At 44.4% G+C, this 15,878-nt stretch overlaps 1 protein-coding gene across 1 annotated transcript in view; it reads right to left on the reverse strand.

The window, feature by feature from the left end:
* pou6f2 (POU class 6 homeobox 2) overlaps positions 1-15,878 on the reverse strand; it is a 229,673-nt gene that overhangs the window by 119,619 nt on the left and 94,176 nt on the right. The window contains exon 5 of the mRNA XM_042332610.1: positions 9,702-9,930. Coding sequence (XP_042188544.1) covers positions 9,702-9,930 — 229 coding nt within the window. The remainder of the gene's footprint in view (positions 1-9,701; positions 9,931-15,878) is intronic.

Below are 15,878 nucleotides of genomic sequence, written 5' to 3' on the forward strand. Positions count from 1 at the left end.
ATGGAAACTATTTACAAATTCAGTTTTAAAAGGGCAAATGGTAAATAAATTAAGCACAAATGGCACATCAGCAGTGCATAGCTGGGTCGGTAGAATTAAAGTAGTAGCACCTTTTTTCCCCAAAAAAGTAACCTTTTTTCAGTATAAAGAATCTCCGAATAGAGGAGGTGATGGTGTTACCTGCACTTACATTCCTTTTTACATGGTGTCAGCTTGGCTCAGCTGGTAGCATTTTTGTCTTTGTCAGCAACTTGAGGTTTCAAGCCACATGTTGGAACACACATGACACTTCAGTACAGTGCTGGAGGTGCGCTGCATTGTTGGAAGTGTTGTGCTTTGGATGAGATGATAAACCAAGATCCCGTCTGCCTGTTCAGGTAGACGTAAAAGATCACGTGGTACTATTTGAAAAGTGAAGGGTGTCCTGTGTCCTGGCCAACAATCCCCCGGGTAAAATAGTGTTTTATGGCTGTTTGTGTGACATTGCTATATGCAGATTGGCTGCATTTGCCTACAAATACAGTCACTACATGTTACCGTAAATTCTGTGAAGCGCTTTGAGACATCTAATGTAAAAAGCGTTATATCTAATATTCTGGATTTTAGTTCAGAAAGTGTGTTCAAAGGGTGTCTAAGCCTGTGCAAACTTGGTGGAAATGTGTTGCTATTTATTTACCTTTGGTTAGCTATTTGGGTTTGTAGGTTTTTAGTTGTCATGCAGGCTGTCAGCTAATCATTTATCTTCACCAACCTTTGTAGATCGCACATACACTGAAGCGATTTCCTATGTGCTGAGTAGTAGCATAGAAACGTGGATGACTTTATACTTTGTCAGGGTCCATGGCAAACAAACCCCAATCAAGCCCCAATATTACATGTATTTGGCTACTGGTATGCTATGCTATTTCTGTGACTGGATTCTTCCTACTGATTCTACCTGTGTAATATCCTTTGATTCCCCTGCTACCCCCCACCCTCCCTGCCCTCCCAATGTCCCAATCTCTAGCTTGGTTGCACATCCTTGACTGTCCAGCGCTTTGGGATGTTGTCCCATCATGAAAAGCTCTATATAAATGTAATTTGTTGTTGACGATTCTGGCATAGAATGGTGGCAATGTTGGCAGCTGGCCACATTGTGCAGCACAAGGTGACTGAGCTGTGCATACTGAAGCAGTGGAATTGCACCAATAACATCAGATCACTCATAGTCATTGTAAAAATACCATCTACAACAGACTGGTCTGTAACCACATAAAGCAAAATGGCTTCTGCAAACTGCTGGGCACATCACAACTAAAGATCTACTTGCTGGACAATAGCAGACTGATTCTGCCAGGCACCTTGAAAGATTTAAATGGCTTTCCTAAGCCTCCTGGCATTGTGTACTTTGACCATTTTATTGTGATCATTTACCATATTTTAGCATATTCACCTTTTCCTTGCGGGAGTCTGATTTGTTGCTTTTCCTCTAAATATGATCCCTTAAAAAGCCCCATGGCAGAACACAGTCCAGGATGACATGAAAAGACGTGAGTTTCAGTTATTTAAATCTCACATTTAAAGTATTTCATCGCAGACTGATTAGCGTGTTGTGGTGCTCTGTGTGGTGGAATGTTTGACACTCTTTGCCATGTGTGCAGTTGATGAGATTTCTGCTGTAAGTGCACGGCAAAATGAAGAGGGTAGAGCCGATTCCCACAAATAGAGACCAAAGCTACATCACATTGACACAATCTGCTCCTGGGCAGACTTCCCATGCATCAGCAGGAATCACTATTAAGGGTTCCTGTTAAAATACAGTGCAAGTTAGGTCCTCACAGACTCACACTGAGTATCCAGTCACCAAGTCCATGGCAACTCCTGTCAGCCTTATGTAGAGCAAGAACTTACATTTTTAGCATGTCAAAGCCCATTACTGATAATTAATGTCAGCTAAAGTGATTATTCTGGTTGGCAAACACGACAGCCAGTACCACAGACAGACAAATGATCCCAGATAGACCGATGCTCTCATGGATGGTGTCACAGACAGGCTCCCCAGTGATACACTCCTCAGTACTACCATCAGGTATCAGCCTGGCTTAGTTGTTCGCGCTCTCGCCTCTGAGTCAGAAAGTTGTGAGTTCAAGCCCCTTGTCGGGACTTTGAACTCACAGACTAGGGTGACATTGCATTGTCAAAGGTGCCGTCCTTTGGATGAAACATTAAACTGAGGTGCTGTCTGCCTGTTCAGGTAGATGTTAAAGGCACTAAAAGGTCTGCCTATTGAAGTGGACGTGAAAGATCCTATGGCACTATTCGAAAAGAGAAGGAGTTTCTCCTGATGTCTTGGCCAACAATCTCAGATAAATTTGGTCATTTACTCCATGAATGTTTGTTGGACATTGCTGTGTGCAACTGGCTGCCATATTTTGCCCACAAAATACATAGTCAATTCACTTTACAGTACATCTTTTAGCTTTGAGACGTCTCAACGACGTGATAAATTGCTATATCAAATACAGGGATTATTATTAGTTTTAATTCTGCTGACACAATCTGCCTCCCTAAGTTGTCCATTCCACAATAATCGAGTATCGCCCCGTTGAGTAATCTTGTGGGCAGTGTTTTACCATTCAACTTAATTCAGAAAAACATCCATGTAAAGTCCAGAACTCTTCACAGAATTAAAAGGTGATTGTTGCAGCTATTTGTTACAATGATTGCTATTGATAAAACAAAATAATTTTTTTTAGTGAGGGCACTTTGATTCCTGTAAAACACTGAATTTCCACCTGGATCTAGATTTATTCCATTGATTTAGCATTTCAGAGCTTCCAGAAGTTGGTAAATTCTATAATAGTTACATTTGATATAGCATCCTTCAGGTCAGGAGAATGTCCCAAAACGCTTCACAGGATATACTGTAAAGAACAGTGAATGTGTGTTTCATGGGCAAATGTGAATGCAGCCTTAATTTTAAAGCCGGTAATTCTATAAGTTCTTTACAGTAACTCCTGCAGTAAACCCAGCTTCAAAGGTAAGAATTAATTCAACAGTTTTCCTATTTCGGAACTTGCTGAAGATGCTGCATGAATAAATCTAACCTAGATGGAATTTCTCCCCTTGTGTTTGGCTGCCCTTTCTAATAATAATAATCCTTGCATTTGATATAGCGCCTTATCACATCTTCAAGACATCTCAAGGCACTTCACAGAATTTACTGTAAAGTGAATTGACTGTGTATTTTGTGGGCGAATCGCGCCAGCCAATTGTGCACAGCAGTGTCCCAAAAACAGTCAGAGATTGAGTGATCAATATTATAATTGTTTTTGAAAGAATTAATGCCCCGGAAAAGCGATCCACCAATCGACTAACAACTGGGTTCCTACTTATTGCTAGGTAAACAGAGGTGTGTGGAGTAACAAAACTTGCCTAAAGTTTTGCCCTGGTGGGAATTGAACCCAGGTCCTCTCGTTTGCGAGGCAAGTGCTCTAACCACTAAGCTACAAATATTGCCCAATGGCCCAACATATAATTGTTTATTCCACTCTGTAGACTCTTCTCGTAAAATAACCCGTAACAACTAATTGGAATGTGTTGGAATCAGGAGCTGTGAATTCAAGATTTCTTTCAAAAGCAGTCAACTGAAGGATCATAAACTAGTACTTTAATAGGACTTTAATAATACTTATGTTTAAAATTTGGTGGGGGAGAGGGGGAAGAACAACAGGACATAAACAATAAGCTGCCAGAGATTTAGCAGGAGCAGAAGCTGTTGAACGGACACTCTTTTACAGTTCCTTTTACAAGTCACATACTATCCACCAGGCGGCTTTATGCCTTTTTCCATAATTTCAGGCATAATGCCTTTATCTCTGTGGCTTTGCAAAGCGTTTGCCTTTGAGCAATGGAAGATGTGGGATGAGGCAGCAATAGGTAAGAAACATTAAAGATCCCTGACAGTAAATGGCTATTAAAGGGCCACCTTCTGCTCATCCATACTTTACAACTGTCATGCACCTTAGCCCAAAGACACGGTGAGCCAAAGAGATGGGGTTGAATGATAAATCAGCCACTGTTCTGCTTGACTGGTGCAGCTTCACAGTGAATTACTACCATAGCGCAGCCATATTTTATCATTTATTGCATTTCAGGTAACCTTCAGTCTCAATGTGTACTTCCTCAGAAAGCACACATCATCCCAACATTAACATACATTGGCTGGCGCCATCTGGTTGTTCTTGATAATTTGTTTTGATCAGCCGAGTGCAGAAACCCATCACCATACTTAAGATGTGCAAACCAGACTGAGAGTTCCACATGTGTATCTAGATATGTATACCTAAAAATGGAATTTCCCTATATCTGGAATGGACTAAACGTTCTCTTCCTGGAGGGATGCACCCTGCTTACCTAATTCCGGAGAGTATGAGGCATATATTGGTCAGAGCTACTCTCGCAGGCCCCAGAGGGCACATTGGTACACTGCTGGAATGTAATCATAGTTTGCTAACAAAATCATTGTCTAGCAAGCTTTACACTGCTTGTCCAGCTCGGCCCACCCTACCCAATAAAACATTGGCTTGTAAAGTCAACAGAAGCTAAGTGGGAAGAATCCCTGCTCCTGGTGACCAGTCTGTCCCTCCTAGTCCTCCGGATGAGCCAGGCTGACTGATGCTCTTCAATCTCGGCTAAAAGTTAAAATAAAGGACATATCTAGGATCAAAGTGTATGATTGGAACTAGCAGGAAAGTCTTAGGATTACTATTGTGAACTCGGTGGAAGTCAGAATTAATATTAGTAGAAAGTCTGACTAGTATTCTAGAGGGTTACCACATGTTTGGGATGAAGTGTTTACCAATGGTGTGCAAATCTCGTGACTTTTGACCTCAATGACAAAACCATTGCTCTCCCTAGTCCTTGCAGGCTCCATTGGTTCCCTGTTACAGAATGGGTTGATTTTAAGATCCTCACACTCACTTACAACACCAACAACAACAAATTACATTTGTATAGCGCCTTTCATATTGGGAGGATGTCCCAAGGTGTTGGACAGTCCAGGATTTGACCCGAGCAGGGATTGGGATTAGGAGGATGGAGGGCAAGGATGGTGAGGGTAGGAGGGTGGCTGAAGGTGCAGTCGAGGGAGGAAGGTCTTGACATACCTTGAAGGAGGCAAGGGAGGGGTTGAGGTGGAAGGACTGTGGGATGGAGTCCAAACAGTGGGGGAAGAAAGGCTGAAGGCCTGACTGCCGATGCTGGATTGGGTCTGGCGGGGGAAGTGGAGCAAGCCGGAGCCTGCTGAGCAGAGGGAGAGGATAGGTTGATATGGAGTTAGCAGGTCACAAAGGTAAGGATGAGGATTTTGTACTTTGAAAGCGAGGATGAGGATTTTGAACTCTATCCTCTGGGGGAGAGCCAGTGAAGCCGGGCAAGGAAGGACCCAGCTCAACTGACTCCAGAATGCAATCCCTCCCTCTCTGCCGCAAGATATAATTCATCAAGTGTAAGAGTGGTAACATAATTGCTCGTGAAGATTGTGACTGCAATGGCAAGGATTCCTTTGCAATGTCTGCACTATCTACACTGCTTGATCAATTTAATAATAATAATAATAATAATACTTGTATTTGATATAGCACCTTATCACGTTGTTGAGCTGTCTTGGTGCTATACTGTAAAGTGGATTGAACTGTATATTTTGTAGGAGAAACAAGCCCCTTGGGTCATCCTCCTGACGTGAAAGGCACTATACAAATGTATTTTTTGAATATATTTTGATATATTAATGCAGTCATGCACAGCCTAAAATCAAGGAGGAAAAAGCCTCTACCAAAACATGTGGTGTTTTGCTGAATCAACAGCTTCTTACCTCGCTGCTGATCCACTTTAACCCTGCTCAGTTCATTTCCATTACCTTAGTGCTCTGAGTTGATGCCACCAGTCAGGCACTGTGTGAGACACCATTACGTTGTGATGCAAATGCCAATGTATTCAATAAAATCAGTGTACAGTAATTCACCTTTTTTTATCCTGTCCAAAAGCAGTGAAGTGTTTAATGGAAAAAACGCTGACTTCTTTTTCTTTGGGGGGGATGGTGCGGGGGTGGAGGGGAGAGGGAGCTCCAGGTTGACTCGCGGAAACTTTCTATGAAGTGGTAGCAGGTCGTTGCGGTGTAAATATCTCTGCCCTGGTGGTGGAGCAGTCTGTCAAACTGAGCTTCTGATATTGATGGAAGTAAAAGATTGTCTTCTGTAAGGCACCTTGACATTTAGTAGTCCAGCTGTGTAACACTTTTTGAATAGTAACCTAACCAGTCATCTCGACAGAACGAAGATAACAGACCTTACAGGTGACACAAGCAGTTGCATTCTAAAGTTGCCCTTTAATATTGGTCTTCTATCTCGATTGCCTTGTGCTGTATCCCAACCTCCTCAGCTGAAAAGTCTGGAGTAACTGAAGCCATAGATTATTGCCACATTATTATCATTATTATTACATAGATTATTGCCTGTTAACATGGGAAAAACCCTGCACACAGGAAGTGGGTTGATTGGCTGAAAGCCGGCAAAGTTCAATTCTCTATCGTGCCTCACGTCAAAGCAGTTTGGGATAATATGGATCCTAAACATTATGTTACAGTGTGGCTCACTGTACTTTGTGGATTATCTGGCCAGACAGCGATGGACAGGTCTGTCTGAGAGAATATCAAGGCTGGGTTGGAAATGGAGGCTGAACATCACTTTGGCACCTATGTTTTGCAGTGCTGTCATTCTGCTTTATTAATTATACTGGACACAACAAATTGGTTTATCATCGATAAAGCAAAAAAAAAGCATCTTAACTTCACAAAGCCAGTGCACATCCAAAACAAATATCATACCTGACCATAAATGTCCCTCAGTATATCTGAGAAACACAACTTACATTTATAGAGCTGGTAGTTCAATAGTGTAGTTCAGGGGTCTCCAACCTGTCAATCGCAATCAACTACTCGGAGTATGAAGAAGTGGCCCTCCAAACACCCCCACCAATCCAGGTAAGTCCGCACCAAAGTTCCAACAGCTACTGAGCTGCGATACCCTTGACATGGCCATTAATAAATAAAAATGTATTTGTTGGCCCACCATGTAGGTTGGTGACCACTGGCGCAATTTGACCCTGAGCTGCGGGGAAAGGGGAAGTGACTGTAGGCACAATTGAAGTGGAAAGTTTTCAGATGCAAATAACAGGCAAGGCAGAGGGATTCAGACAAAGGATAAGGTCATAAGTGGCTGAAGCCTGATGGTGGAGCAGAGGGGTCAAGGGACGCGTAGAAGGCCTGAGCTGGCCAAGCAAAGTGGCATTGGAGAGGAGTATTGTATGTGCAGATTGGAGGGGTAGGTAGATGCTTTGTAAGTGATTGGTAAGTGATTTCCACCTCCTTGCCCCTCTATTCACAAACATCATAAACCTCTCCCTGTTCATTGGCACGCTTCCCACCCTTCTAAAAACGGGGATATCACTCCTACCCTTAAAAAATCCTCCCTGAACCCATCCCCGCTCTCAAACTTCCACACCATCTCCTACTTCACTTTCCTTTCCAAGCTCCTGGACCGAGTCATTGCTTCCCAGCTTCGCTCCTTCCTCTCCCACCACTCCCTTCATGAACACCTCCAATTGGGTTTCCGTGATGCCCGCAGCACAGAAACAGCTCTGGTCAAAGTGACAAATGATATTTTGTCCACCTATGACTAGGGCTCCCTCTGCTTCTTCGTCCTCCTTGACCTCTCTGCTACTTTCTATACCGTTGACCACTCTATCCTCCTCCACCCCCTCGCCTCTCATCTCAACCTTCATGGTTCTGTACTTGAATGGTTCAGATTCTACCTTTCACACTGTATCCATTTCATCTCTACAAATTGTTTCTCCCCGAGCTCCTGCATCATCTCATGCAGTGTTCCTCAGGGCTCTGTCCTTGGTGCCATCCTCTTTAATATCTATATGCTCCCTCTTGATAACATCATCCGCAGACGTGGGGTAAACTTCCACATGTATATGAATGATACCCAACCGTAGCTCTCTGCCTCCACCCTTGACTCCAGGACCACTGCTAACTTTTTGAGTTGAACGTCAGTGAGACTGAGGCTCTCCTAATTGGCTCCCGTCAGCGCCTCCACACCTCAGGTGCTGACAGCATCAGCATTCAAGGATGCACACTCCACCTTACTAAGCCAGTCCAGAACCTTGGTGTCTTGTTTGACCCTCAACTATCCTTTCTACCCCACATCCATGCCATGACCCACTCTGCTTTCCCCCACCTCTGAAACATCACACCATTCCTCGCCACTGTCTAACACCCATTCATAACGTCCAGACTTGACTTTGCAAATAACCTGCTGTCAGCCTCCCCAACTCCTCCTTCTATAGGCTGCAGATCATCCAGAACTCTGCAGCTCGGGTCCTCTCCCGCATCAGGTTCCATGACCCTATCACCCCCATCCTCACCCAACTCCACTGGCTTCTCATCATACAAAGGATACAGTTCAAGATCCTGGTCCTCACCTTCAAAGTTCTCCATGGCCTCGCTCCCCCCTACCTCTGCATCCTCCTAACCACCTACCAACCTGCCCGCTGCCTCCATTCAGTGGGCTTCGGCCTGCTTCACATTCCCCGCCTCGCCCGCCCCACAATTGGCAGACGGACCTTCAGCCACTCTGCCCCCACCCTATACAATTCCATCCTGCAGTCCCTCCACCTCGACCCCTCCCTTGCCTCCATCAAGACCCATCTCAAGACCCTCCTCTTCGACCATGCCTTTGATCGCCCTCCTTCAACAACAACAACAACAACTTGGATTTATATAGCGCCCTCCATGCCAGACGATGTCTCAGAGCGCTTCACAGTAACAGATCTCGGAGCTGAGCCCCCTCCTTCCCCCCCTGCTCTCCACCCTCCCTGATCCCGACCCCCAGCTCGGGACCAAAACACTGATTGTTCAGCGCCTTGGACACCCTCCCGACATGAAAGGCGCAACACAAATGTAATTTTGTTGTTGTTGTTGTAAAATCAATCCATCCAGGGAACCAATGGAGCCTGCAAGGACTAGGGAGTACGGAGTCTGGTCCAGTGGTTTTGTCATTGAAGTCAAAAGTCACAAGATTTTCACAACATTGGTAAACACTTCATCCCAAACATGTGGCAGCCCTCTAGAATACTAGTTAGACTTTCTACCAAAATATTAATTCTGACTTCCACCAAGTTAACGTCTGAATGCTGTTCTCGAGGGTCAGCGATTTGCAATTCCTTTCAGAAATCTTGCTATTTAGACTCTGATATGAACTGACAATCGAAAGCAATTAAATAGCTTACATTACACTGCTCTATTCAAAGAGCCAGCACAAACTCAATGGGCCAAATGGCCTCTTTTTGTGCTGTATGATTCTATGATTCTATGATCAGGAAAGACTACGTGGCAGAGGTCCTGGTCTGAAACTCTCTGCCTCAATCCCTCCGCCTTGCCACTTCCTTGCCCAATTTCAGATCATATCTAAAGACCTTCCCCTTTGACTGTGCCTACATCTCCTCCCATCTTTCCTTTGCTTAGCGTTAAGCTCTGCCACTTTAAGCACTCTGAGACCCTACCCTGCATGAAGGGCACAATATAAATACAATTATTATTGTAATTGGTCAAGCAGGCATCATGTTAGAGGCTGCCACTCCAGGGCCATATCACTTACCTTGCAGGTTTTGCAGCGGTAATGTCATGAGGCCTCCTGCTGCAGCCGCTGCAACCAGTCCTTGGATGTTGGTGAGGTTGGCAGTGGGTAGACTTAGGACCAAGCCCTGCTGGTTGCCAAGCTGACCAGCCATGTTAAACGGTATGAGGATGGGTTGGTTCAGGGCAGGATTCCCCGCTGGCATCACTCCTGCTACGGCTGAAGCCAGCTGTTGTGCTGTCAACAAGGGCTGCAATGGAACAAAGAGAGAATCATTCAGAAATGAGCGTCACTGTTCACGAGTGTGTACATAATAATAATACTATAATTTGACACAGCGCCTTTCACGTTGGGAGGACGTCTCAAAGTGCTTCACAGGATATACTGTAAGTGTAGTGACTGAGTGCTTTGTAGACTAACACGATACCTTCCACCCTTTCATGAAGGCTCAAATAATAATCCTTGAATCTGATCTATCTCCGATAACATCTAAATGTTTCAAAGCACTTCGCAGGCAATTATAGTCCAGTGGAGTGACTGTTTTTGGACGCAAACAAGACTGCAAGTTTGGACGCAGCAGGGTTCCACAAACAGACATGAATTGAATGAATAATTAATTTGTCAGCCAGGACACCAGGAGAATCTCCCTTCTCTTTTCAAATAGTGCCATGCAATGTTTAACAGCCAGCTGGACAGGTAGACCGGACCTCGGTTTAACATCTCATTCAAGGCACAGCATTCCAACAGTAATAATAATAATCCTTTAATTTGATATAGCGCTTTATCACATCGTTGATATGTCTCAAAGCACCTCACAGAATATATTGTAAAATGGTTTGCCACAAAGCAGCGCTCCCCCAGTACTCAACCCCAATTGTGGTCATTGATCATCTCCAACTCTTCAATAATGGGAAGACCTGCCCTACATTTGTTTCTGTTCTAATGGGCAGAGGCAGAGGATCATCTTGACATTAGGGTCACCACCCATAGCGGATTTTGTGTTATAATGGGAATCACTGCAAGTGAACAGTGTATTATAACCTCATTTGATGCACTTCATGCTAGATCATTACCTTAGCAACCTGGGTGCATGTGGTTATCAGTTATAAATCTGGACCTCCTCACATTTAAAGAAATGACTTACTTTGAGGAACTTTGGGCATCACAAATTTAAGCTGTCAACACAACAGTTTACTGCTTGACCTGCTGAGTGTTCCCAGCGACTTCTGTTTTTGTTTTAGGTTTCCAGTACCTGCAGTATTTTGTGTTCAGTTTATCAAAGCTGGCTCATTAACTCAGTGCAGTTTGAGCAATTTTTTCAGTCCTGGTTAGTACAGATTTTTGCTTCATTTTTTGCACACAAGCTCATTTACCTCTGACCATTCGCACTTCTCCACCTATCCTCCTCAGTCGTTCACAGGCTTGAACCTCCCCCCAGGCTTAGTTCATAAAATATAACGTTGCACAGAACTGTGAACATGTCTTAAATTTAGATTGAGACAAAATATTAATTTATCACTTCAGTCCTGTTGTTATCCTCCATTACTATCATGTTCAAATCTCAGCACTCTCTTTTTCTTGATTCACCTCTTTTATAGTCGACTACTACAATGACGGCAACAACAACAGTTTACATTCATACATCGCCTTTACAACAACAACAAGATTACATTTGTATAGCGCCTTTCACATTGGGAGGACATCCCAAGGCGCTGGGACTTTACTATCGCCTTTACTATTGCGAGAACGTATCTGTTACAGAGGGAGCCCAAGCTGGGAGGATTCTAGAGGGATGCGGGGAATGTGGCTGAAAGTACAGTGCGTAGAAGCATAGAAATTTACAGCACAGAAGAAGGCCATTCGGCCCATCATGCCTGCGCTGGCTCTCTCAAGAGCAATCCTTTCAGTCCCATTTACCTGCCCTTTCCCAACGCCTCTGTAAGTCCACAGCACCAGTCAAAGTGACAAGTCCTGAGGAAGGATTGGAAAGCAGAGCTGAGCCAAGAGAGAAAAGTTTTCAGAAGGAGGGAGGCATAGGGGCTGAAGTCATGCCCACCGATGATGGGTGGAGCATGAAGCAGGCCAGAGCTGGTGGAGTGGAGGAGTGGCAGGAGATGATTGTCGAGATAGGGTGGGGCAAGGCTGTGGAGGTACATCAAGGTGAGAACGATGATCTTAACAATCATTCGCTGGGAGACAGGGAGCAGGTGGAGTCAATAACCACCTTCTTTAATAGATTCCATTGTCAGTCCATCAATTCACCAAGTAACAATTCTTCCTACTGTACTGCAGTGAATTCCTTCCGAGCTTTGCAAATCAAGCTTTCTTGCAGTCCAATACCATGGGTTGTGGCCCTTCTTTGTCTGTTGCGAGTCTGATACTGAATTCTATCAAGCCTCTGATCACTGTTCCCAGATTTCTAACTATTTCCGGGTCATTACTCAAACCAAATGGAGTAACATCTATTTCTCTTGTAGGCGTTAAGATGTACTGCATTAGGAAGGCATCATGAATAAATCTACTTTACTTTTTATTTGTTCTACTATCCATTCCTCTCCCAATCTATATGCAAGCTAGTAGCTCTCATTATTACTACATTTTTATTCCAGCAGGCTATCCTGATCTGCACGCGCATACATATTTTGTTAAGTCATCTCAGTCAAATCAATAAAAAAAACTCCCACCACTGTTTTACATATATTCCTATTCTTTAGGAATACATGAACATAGTGGGCTATATCAAACCTGCTTTAGTTCTTACCCATAGTGATTCTATGTGTTAATGATAATGAAAATAATAATGATAATAATAATAATAATCCTTACATTTGGTACAGCACCTTTCACATTGGGAGGTCATCCAAAAGAACTTCACCATGATTTACCATGAAGCAAAGAGACTGTGTATTTGTGGGCAAACGTGGCCAATTTGCTCACAGCAATGTCCCGCAAACAGCCTCAAAGTGAATGATCAATATTTTTGTATTATTTGGGGGATTGTTGGCCACAACACTGGGAGAAACTTCTTTCTCTTTTTGAATAGTGCGGCAGGATCCTTAACGTCCACCTGAACAGGCAGACGGGGCCTCGGTTTAACAGTTAATTCGAAGGACGGTATCTCCAGCAATGCAACACCACTCCCCCCCAGTGCTGCATTCGAGTGTCATCTTTAGATTATTTAAGCTCAAGTCCCGACATAGGACTTGAACTCACAGCCTTCTGCCTCAGAGGTAAGAGTGCTACCACTGAGCCAGGCTGACACACCCACCATCATGACAGTGCCTTTTCCTAGAATCGATGTTCCACCTCTTTCCAGATCACGTCTGAAGACCTGCTTCTTTGATCCTGCCTAGGGTCACATCCACTCTCTATCCAGCGCAGCATCAAACACCACCAATGTTAGAAGGCTATGAGATTGCTTGTGCATGAAGGACATAAAATCAAGTTGTTATTGTTGTTGTTATTCTATTTTCCCTGCCTCTTCTAAAAATCTTATCTCCTAGCATGCTCGGTTCCCAGTGTGGCCAAAGCAGAGGTCAGCCCTATAATAATAATCTTTGCATTTGATACACAGTACAGCAAATGAAACCTCTACATATGCAGAGGTGCTGGAAGTTTTCAAAATGTATTGGGTCTGAAAACCTTGACAGGTACTTTATTTTGCACTTCATGGTCAATCCTTAACATACTAAAATCCTGCAGAAAGCTAATATCCCAATATTAAGAATAATTATTAGTAAATCCAATCATGCACTCTTGTGATTTAGGAACACACAGTACAATTGTCCAATACAAAAAGCATCATGTGGTTTCAATGCTTTGTGACACCGAACACAATATAAGATCCAGATAACAAGAGGATCAGGTACCAACAAGAGCTCTGAACAATAGAGGATTGCAGAGAGCCGTGATAGCATTGCAGTCCATGAGTTAAACCGTGTGCAAGCGGTGCTTAAAAGGCCGCTTTTTTCACGCTGGGGCATAATCATAATCCTTATGATAATCCTTAATAATTCAATTGCAATTTTTGCAGTAATGGAAAGCAACTTTATCTTAAAATGCACTTCCATTTTTCATAGAAACAGAGAGTTAAACAGCACAGAAGAAGGCCATTCGGCCCATTGTGTCTGTGCCGGCTCTTTGAAAAGTGCTATCCAAATCAATCCCACTCTCCCTTCTGTTCGACCCTGAGCTGTCCTTTCTTCCCCACATCCGCGCCACAGCTGGCACTACCTTCCACCACCTCCGGAAAATCGCCAGACTACAGCACTACCTCACCCCTCACGCTGCTGAAACTCTGGTCCACACCTTTATCACCTCAAGGCTGGACTATGGGAACTCTCTCCTCGCCGGCCTTCCCGCCACCTCCCTCCACAAGCTGCAGGTCATTCAGAACTCTGCAGCTCGTGTACTGTCCCGCACCAGGCTTCGCGACCACATCACTCCCACCCTCGCTCACCTCCACTGGCTCCCCATCCCCCAGAGGATCGAATTCAAGATCCTCATCCTCACCTACAAGGCCATTCACAGCCTTGCACCCTCCTACCTCTCCGACCTACTATCCTCCCACGTACCTGCCCGTACCCTCCATTCCTCTGGCTCCGGTCTGCTCCACATCCCCCGCCCCAACCGCCCTACCATCAGTGGCCAGGCTTTCAGCCTCTCAGCCCCGAGGCTCTGGAACTTCATCCCCCAGTGCCTTCGCCGCCTCCTCCCTTTCCTCCTTCAAGGCTGGTCTCAAGACCTTTCTCTTCAACCGCAACTTCAGCTCCCCTCTCGACTCTCTACCCCCTCCTCACTCCCTCCCTCCCTTCCCTCCCCTCACCCTGACCATTTCCCCCCTGCTCGGGTCCCGACCCAACTGTCCAGCGCCTTGGGACGTCCGCCCGACATGAAAGGCGCTCTATAAATGCAATCTTGTTGTTGTTGTTGTATAGCCCTGTAAACTTATCTTCCCCAATTAATTATCCTCTTCTCTCTTAAAAGTTGTTATCGAATCAGCTTCCACCACTGTTTCAAGCAAAGCATTCCAGATCCAAACAACTCACCGTGTGAAACAATTTCTCCTCACCTCCCCTCCGTTTCTTTTAACAACTATTTTAAATCGGTGTCCTCGGGTTACCAACCCACCCGCCAGTGGAAATAGTTTCTCTTTGTTCACCCTATCGAACCCCTCATAATTTTGAAAACCTCTATTAAGTCTCCTCTTAACCTTCTCTGCTCCAAGGAGAATATAATAGCTTCTCTAGCCTCTCCTCATAACTGAAGTCCCTCATTCCTGGTACCATCCTGGTAAATCTCCTTTGCACCCTCTCCAATGCCTTAACATCCTTCCTAAAAGTGTGGTGCCCAGAACTGAACACAGTATTCTAGCTGAGGCCTAACCAGTGTTTTATAAGGAATCATCATAACTTCCTGACTTTTGTATTCTATGACCCTGTTTATAAAGCCAGTATGCTGTATGCTTTTTTAACAGCTTTATCTACCTGTCCTGCCACCTTCAAAGATTAACTGAACCCCCAGGTCTCTCTATTCCTTCACCTACTTTAAGATTGTACCATGTAAAAACATCAGGAGTCCCAATACCGATGCCTGGAGGACACCACTGCACACTTCCCTCCATACAGAAAAACAACCGTTCACCACTACTCTCTGCTTTCTGTCTCCCAGTCAGTTCTGTATCTATGCTGCAATACCATGGGCTTCTATTTGACTTATAAGTCTCTTATGTGGCACTTTATCAAACACCTTTTGAAAACTCATATAAACTACATCAACTGCACTACCTTCATCCACCCTGTCCGTTACTTCACCAAAAAACTCTACCAGGTTTGTCAGACATGATTTGCCTTTAACAAATCTGTGTTGACTGTCCTTTACTTAAGTGAAAATTTATTTTGTCCAGGATTATAGTCTCTAGAAGTTTCCCCACTACTTAGGCTGACTGGCCTGTTCCCGGGTTTATCCTTCTGCCCCTTTTGTACAAGGGAATAACATTTGCAACCCTCCAGTCCTCTGGCACCACCCCTGGGTCCAAGGAAGACTGAAAGATTGTGGCCAGAGCCTCTGTTATTTCCACCCTCATCTTACAAACATGCAATGCAGCACTGCCAAGATGTCAGAATCCTTTGTGTCTACTTGCCAATAAGTGGCTTCTGTGCTATAATAAACGGCTTGGCCTGCCATGTTAACTGAGTG

Source organism: Callorhinchus milii, unplaced genomic scaffold (genome assembly GCF_018977255.1).
Source record: "Callorhinchus milii isolate IMCB2004 unplaced genomic scaffold, IMCB_Cmil_1.0 Scaffold2, whole genome shotgun sequence".
Lineage (NCBI taxonomy): Eukaryota > Metazoa > Chordata > Chondrichthyes > Chimaeriformes > Callorhinchidae > Callorhinchus > Callorhinchus milii.